Source organism: Corythoichthys intestinalis, chromosome 12 (genome assembly GCF_030265065.1).
Source record: "Corythoichthys intestinalis isolate RoL2023-P3 chromosome 12, ASM3026506v1, whole genome shotgun sequence".
NCBI classification, from domain to species: Eukaryota; Metazoa; Chordata; class Actinopteri; order Syngnathiformes; family Syngnathidae; genus Corythoichthys; species Corythoichthys intestinalis.
In genome coordinates this window covers 6,047,664-6,055,534 of record NC_080406.1, presented here as the reverse complement: position 1 = coordinate 6,055,534, position 7,871 = coordinate 6,047,664, and the positions used below count along the sequence as shown (strand labels likewise).

The 7,871-nt window shown below is 41.8% G+C and overlaps 1 protein-coding gene across 1 annotated transcript; it reads right to left on the bottom strand.

Moving 5' to 3' along the window:
• Positions 1 to 4,923: 4,923 nt before the first annotated feature.
• On the bottom strand, positions 4,924 to 7,383 carry kbtbd7 (kelch repeat and BTB (POZ) domain containing 7). The gene has a single exon (XM_057852474.1). It carries the CDS (start codon positions 7,104 to 7,106, stop codon positions 5,253 to 5,255), a length of 1,854 nt encoding a protein of 617 aa, XP_057708457.1. The 5' UTR covers positions 7,107 to 7,383; the 3' UTR covers positions 4,924 to 5,252.
• Between the last annotated feature and the right edge of the window lie 488 nt (positions 7,384 to 7,871).

Here is a 7,871-nt window from a genome sequence, read left to right as displayed (position 1 = left end):
AGTGGGAAATCTCGCGAGAACCGCTTGAGAGTTTACGAGAACACAAAGTCGATTTGAATTTCGGTCTTTTCAAACGTTAAAATTTCCCATTCATATAATATATTCATATATATTATACATTTTGTTTGCCGTTCGTTTCAAAAATTTTGTCATCCATGCAAATACTAAATATAAAGTTTTATTTCAGTGTTCCACTACATTTAATATCAACCTATCTTCATTAGTACATTGATATATACAAAAATATACTAATATAGTGATCCCTCGTTTTCCGCGGTTAATAGGACCCCCCTCCTCCGAGAAAAACGAAAGTCCGCGGGAAAAAAGCTTATTTACATTTTTTGAAAATGATTTTTTTGTGTGTGTGTGTTCAATGTATGCATTCATATTTAATAGCATTGGGAAGAGATACATATAATTTCCCCCCCAAAGTATAATAAAAAAAAAATAAAATAACCAAAACAAAAATAAACCCTTATATGTATATTTTTAGAAATGTTTTTTAAGCACTGCAAATGTAATAATTATGATATAAATGAGATACATATAAAAGAAAACAATGATTTCTACATGTATACGTTCATATTTCTTAACATTTTTAAATACAGTAATTTTCGGTCTATAAGTCACTTTTTTCCCCTCAGTTTGAATCCTGCGACTTTCGTTAATTTATTGGGTTAATAAGTAACACTTAATTGACAGAGGCGTCATAAGACTGCCATAATTATGACATGACACTATCATGGGCATTAATGAATGCACATGACAAATGTCATTAACTGTCATCCGGCAAATTATGTCACCAACTCCATTTATGTTCAGCTCGGATGTTCAGCTTTAAATCCATTCAAAAGTGAGATAATTTGCTGGATGACACAAAATGAATCTGTCATAAGCATTAATTAATGCTCATGGCAGTGTCATGTCATAACTATGATGGTCTTATGACAGTCTTATGGCGCCACTGTCAAATAAAATGTCACCAAATACCATAACTGGCAATTAATGAAACAACTGGAACAGTAACTGAAGAAATAATTAGCACAGAAAATGATTTTTGATTGTCATTTACATCTATAGCGCTGCAATGCATGCTAGCAGGCATGTTGGACGACAACAATGTTGACAGCAGAGGTTGACCGTCTTCCTCAAAAGAGCAGTGATGGCCAAGTGAAGCTTTTTGAAGCAATGAAGCTTTGCAGCCAATTGCTTCAAAGCTTCACGGTGGTTCATTTGGTCTTAATGACAGTCGTATGATGCCGCTGTCAAGTAAAGTGTCACAGAATACCATAACTAGCAATTAATCAAACAACTAGAACAGTAACTGAAGAAATAATAAGCACAGAACATGATTTTTGATTATCATTTACATCTGTAGCGCTGCAATGCATGCTAGGAGGCACGTTGGACGACAACAGTGTGTACATGTATAGTATTGATGAGTATTCTTCATCAATTTGGTGCCAACTGTCTTTGATTGCAGTTGCCAGATCATCCTTGCAGGTTTGGGCCTTGTTGTGGACCATTTTCCCCCCAATTTCCACCACAGGTTTTCAATAGGGTTGAGATCTGGGCTATTTGCTGGCCATGACATTGACTGGATGTCTTTCTCCAAGGAATGTTTTAACAGTTTTAGCTCTGTGGCATGATGCATTATCATCTTAGAAAATGACATTTTCAATTGAAGGGATAAGAAAGCTATCTAAAATTTCAATGTCAACTTCTGCATTTATTGAAGATTTAACCACAGTGCCTTTGCCTGACATGCAGCCCCATATCATCAAGGACTGAGGGAATTTCGATGTTTTCTTCAGGCAGTCATCTTTGTAAATCTCACTGGAATGGCACCAAACAAAAGTTCCAGCATCAACCCCTTGTCAAGAGTCAAGCATCTTCATTGGATTTTTTTATCCGACTTTGTTCTACATGATTAAATGTCTGAGTGAGTGCTCGTCCGAGACTGGCGATTCCATACTTTTTGCTAGATGTTGTAGTCCAATGCGATTTATCTATGAACAAATACCGTTTTTGTGTCAAATTTAGTGGGTGGAGCCATATTCAGGTCAGGAGCACCTTATAGTTCGAAAATTAATCTTGTAATTTTTTTTTAACTGAAAAAAATCCGCGATGGGCTGAGAGCGTGAAGTTTATAGCGCGAAGTAGCGAGGGATTACTGTATACAATTCCACAAAACACATTTTAAACACCCATCAATATAAACCAGTATTAAGAAACACAAGAGAACTAATACTTTCATTTATTAATACAGTAAATTGTAATCCAGTTTACTTCAGTCTCCCATACACACACATCAAAAATATATATTAAAATTGCATCTATTCAGCATTCACCATATAAAACACGTTTGCAAGTAAATAACATGACACCATGGATATAATACTCAGAGCTGTTATTGTTGAGGTTGTACTGTGTTTTATGGCAATGACTATATTAAAAAGCATCTATTAATAATAGGCTTCCATTGAAAAATGAGTGTGGGGAAGTATAATACGAGGTCAAAAAATACTAAATCACGAAAAAAATGATGTAAACCCACACCAATGTCATATCCAGTTTGTTAATACAAAAAAACCTGAGTCAGCATAATGCACTCACCGGCCATGTCAATAGGCACAGTACTTGCACCCAAAAAATGATCCAATTCAGCATTATAAAAAGATAACAGTGACACTGGAAATATAATAATCTAACACTGTTTCTGATTGGTTCATAATGCAACCAGTGCATTACAATTAGCTCTTGGTATGATGTAGCATTAACACATTATCATATTTTTTTTTCATTCAAGACATATTTTGGCCAAGTGAGTGCGGTGTCTGATGGCTACAATTCAACACAGCAAAGACAAATGTGCAATCTTTGTAAAAAGATGGCAAAATCTTACACAATAGCTAGAAACAAGATGGCTTTTTTAAATACAGAAGTGCAAGACAAATACAGAGGACCAAAGCTGCCAAAATTAAAAATAAATGCATAAAATGAAAGTAAAAAGATTCAAAGATGAAAAACACTCTTAGTTATGTAGATGTTAATGGCTAAATCTACGAATGAAAGCCATTTGCTTGTGGTGTTCACTAATAACATAAACTGTAAATGCTAATTGCTAACGCTAATCATCGTCTGCAACAGCTAGCATTGGCTAATCATTGGATTTTGTGACAACTAGTTCGTTAGCCGTTCTGTACAGGCAAGTATTTTTGTAGTTAGACTCTGTTTTTATTTTCAATTTATCAATTCATTTTTAATTTTGTGAACTTTGGTCCTCAACAGGACCACTTTAATGGTAAAGCTAACTTGTTGGGTCATGAAAAATCAAACCGCTGAGGAAAAACATAAAAGTCGCAAACATATTCTATGCTGTCAAATGAGTTTTCAGGCAAAAAAAAGTAACCATGATTGGTCTACGGTTCATTTTAATGGCGACTTTGAGGGGGAAAAACAGCTGTCATAGTCTAGGTTCATATCTAAAATGAGTTTCAAGGTAATAATTATGGAATAAGTGTAAAATTTCTTGGCAAATGACTTTTGAGACCTTTGACTAAGGGGCAAGAATAGGTTTCGACTCACCCATAAAGGGGAGTAGGGGTGTGAAAAAAATATCGAAATGGTGATTTTGGGTTACTGAAAAGGTTACTGTCTCAAGAATGAATAAGTCGCGTGATTCGATTAGAAGCTTCCACTCAAATCTTCAGCAGGGCCAAGAACCAAAAGTGTTTGGTTTTTTTTTGCCATGCGGCAGAATCCATTTGGCCACATAGCAAAAAAAAAAAAAAAAAAAAAAAATGCCACATTGCAATATCAATTTTGCCACATGGCAAAAAAATGCCACACAGCAACATCCATTTTGCCACATGGCATAAAAATGCCACACGGTAAAATCCATTTTGCCACATGAAATAAAAATGCCACACGACAAAATCCATTTTGCCACATAGCAAAAAAAAAAAAAGCCACACGACAAAATCCATTTTACCACATGGCAAAAAAAAAAAAAATGCCACACGGCAAAATCCATTTGGCCACATGGGAAAAAATTCCACATGACAAAATCCATTTGGCCACTTGGCAAAAAAATGCCACATGGCAAAATCAATTTTGCCACATGGCAAAAAAATAACTCATGGCAAAAAATGCCACACAGCAAAATCCATTTTGCAACATGGCAAAAAAAATGTCATATGGCAAAATCCATTTTGCCACATGGCAAAAAAATGCCACATGGCAAAATCAATTTTGCCACATAGCAAAAAAAAAGCAAAATCCATTTTGCCACATGGCAAAAAAATGCCACATGTCAAAATCCATTTGGCCACATGGCAAAAAAATGCCACATGGCAAAAAAAACCCACACGGCAAAATCCATTTTGCCCCATAGCAAAAAAGAAACAAAAAAAGTCACATGGCAATATCCATTTTGCCACATAGCAAAAAAAATGCCACACAGAAAAATCAATTTTGCCACATAGCAAAAAAAATGTCACATGGCAAAAAAAAAATACCACATGGCAAAAAAACACCACACGGCAAAATCCATTTTGCCACATAGCAAAAACAAAAAGTCACATGGCAAAATCCATTTTTCCACATTGCACAAAAATGCCACACAGAAAAATCCATTTTGCCACACAGCAAAAAAAAAAAATGTCACATGGCAAAATCCATTTTGCCACATGGCAAAAAAATGCCACATGGTATAAAAAAGCCACATGGCGGAATCAATTTTGCCACATGGCAAAAAAATGCCACATGGCAAAATCTATTTTGCCACACACCCAAAAAAAAGGCCACATGGCAATAGCCAAAAAATGCCACATGGCAAAATCCATTTCGCCACATGGCAAAAAAGCTTTGCCACGTGGTAAATTCCTTTTCGCCACATGGCAAAATCCATTTTGCCACAAGGCAAAAAAATGGCACATGGCAAAATACATTTTGCCACATCGCAAAATCATTTTGACACATGGCAAAAAATGCCACATGGCAGATACTAATTTTGGTTCTCGATGTCTCTCTAAAATTTTCTGCTTCGAGGATTCTTTTAATTAGAGTGGCGCTGTAATGGTTTATTTTGAAAATGTATGCATTTAGTTTTATTGATTTAGGGTGAATAAACTGTCACACCCCGATTGGACAGGTCTACGGAAAGTATGGTATATTTAGGTACCCTTGGAAGAAAACTAGGGATTGAACTCCAGCGATACAGATACTAAATTTGGCTGGCGTGCGTCAGACTACCAGTTCTCATCCGAAAAGGAGCTGGAGCTAGCAGAGTCAGAATCCGCGTCCGTCAACCCGTCCAGGTCCCAGTCTGCGCTGGATCCGCTATCGTCGTCCTCTTCGGTGGAGAAGCTATGCGCCGAGCCTAGGCACGCCGGGTACACGCGCGTGGAAACGCACACGGGCCCCAGCGTGGACACGTAGACCGCCATGACGCTCTTCCAGCTTTCTCTCGCCGGCTCGTACTCGTGCATGAGCACGCGGTTCTTATTGTGCTGCAGCAGCGTCTGCGTGAGGAGCATCAGTTTCCCGCCGTGCTGGATCACCTGGTAGTTAAGGGCGCGGCTGTCGATAGGGATGTCGGCCAGCCGCCGCCACTCTCCCCGCGCGGGGCTATAAGCCTTCACCACGGGAATGTCACACACACAGATAATCTGGTCCTGATACACGCACGCCTTGTGCAGCTTGTCGCGCCGCAACGAGCCGCAGTGTCGCCAGCGGTTCCGGCGCGGGTCGTAGCACAGCATGCGGCGCTTGTTGACCACGTACAAGTGGTCGTTCAACGCCACCACCTGCATCTTACCGAAAGAGTGCGGAAGCGGAGCCACGAAGGTCCACTGGTTCCTCTGGACGCTGTAGCACTCCACTTCTTTCAGCCGGGCGTCCGTCACGGGGTTTCTTCCGCCTAGGAGGTACACGTGACCGTTGAGGTAGCCCATTCCAGAGTGAATCCGCCCGAGCGGCCTCTCCGCAAGTTCCTGCCAGCTGTTCAGCACAGGATTATACTGCCAGAAGTGTTTGGAAAGATGGGACGCTAGGTAGAGGTTGTTCTCCGGACTGGAGCAAGCAATGAGGGACTCCATGGTGGAGCGTTTGTAATCCTGGCTGCTCAAATCCAAGAGCGGCGGCGTCATAAAGTACAGATCCTCGGAATACGGGTCGCAGCACATGATGTTGTCGTTCGGGAGACCGAAGAACAAGATCATCTCTTTGGCGCTTACGCCTATCCTGTGTTTGGGCACGTCCAAAGCCGCGGCGCACGGCCTGTTGAAGAACGACTCCAAGTACTTGTCGATGAAAGGTCTCGCCGCTAGACCTTCTAGGTAACGCTTGTCCCTCTCGTTGAACAAGTTCCAGCGTACGCATCTCAACGCCCGTAGCGCGTCCTCCTTCTTGGGCGGCGCGTTGGCTTCGATCCAGCGCAGGGCGGCCGAGCAAACCTCGCGCTCGCACGCCACGTCTAACGTGTCCAGAGATAAGAGTTCCTCCAACTGGTGAAGATCCAGCTCGCAAAGCTCCCCCGCGATGCACAGCTGGCCGAAGTTCCGGGCGATGAAAGCCCGAGCGCTCTCCTTCAGCTCGGGGTTGTCGTAGGTGTCGGCGAACTTCAGGATCCCCACGCAGTTGGCCAGGTCGAGCCTGCGGGTCATGAAGCCGGAGCAGGCCTTCCGGATGTATTCCAGCTGGAGCATATTGGCAGCGGCGTAGAGTCTCTGGACGTTGCCTTCAGTGATGGTCACCTTACCAGTGTAGCAGTAGTCCACAATCACCGCCATGGACTCGGCGTCCACTCCGCGGATGGCCACCCTTTCCTGGACGCTCTCGGTCAAGCCGCCGGTGAACATGCTCTTGAAGTAAGGACTAGCGGCGGCTAGAACGTTGCGGCTGCAGTGAAACAGCTGGACGGGGTCATCACCCGAGGGGCCCCCGCCGGGCTCCAGGGGCTCTCCCTCGGGGTCAACCTCGATAGTGACGTCCGAGAGGAGACGACTGTCGTACAACGCTTTCAACTCTCCTATCAAAACACGAGCGTGACTGTCGTCTTCTAACACTTCGGGTCCATTGAAGCAACCCAGCACAGAAGCCATTTTAGGGTCTAGTTTTTCTTATCTGGCGTCGCGGAAGCTTTCTGATAAGACGTCGCCTCGCGCTCCACCTCCGCGGCTAGCTGACAAGGACACATCCGCTCTCGTGAAAACGACAAATATATGGTTTAAAAATATTTACCAGACACTTGACGCTCTTGGCGGACAAAAGTGTGCCTCTAAGTTGCTTTCAGCCACCGAACGACCATTATGTCCGCTTAAAATCCACGGTGAATGTGTTGCTTTTTCTTCCTTTTTCGCCGTGTACTAAGTCTTTTAAGCGCGGAAGCAGTGAAGAAAAACGCGTCTTGATGAGTGTCAAAATAAGAGCAGTACGCGCGTGTATTTTAAAACAAAATTCAAATGTAAACACGTTTTACGCGCATAATACAATATCACTTATTCAATACAAGCTAATCATATTTTACACGTTTCATTTGACATTTAACGTCAATGTAAAAGAAGCTAACCCTTATTCTGAATGTAACTTTCGGCGTTTCCGCACTTCCCCATTGTAAACGCGTGCAAATCCCAACGTCAGAGCGAAAGTACGGCTGTGATTGGCTGTCATAACTGGGTCAATTTCACATGGATAAACTGTATTATTTGAAAGCCGATGTATGAAAACGGCTAGTGTTCCAGCGACGCACTTTAGTTCAAAATATGTCCATCATAGGAGCCATTTTAAAAGGCAACACATGTTAGCATTATTTTACTCCTGTATTAAACATGTGTTATGACAGTTATGTATGTTATGACGAGAGGTGG

What these genes read in the sequence shown, in the direction of transcription:
- kbtbd7 (XM_057852474.1), bottom strand. Translation starts at nt 7,106, where the DNA reads ATGGCTTCTGTGCTGGGTTGCTTCAATGGACCCGAAGTGTTAGAAGAC.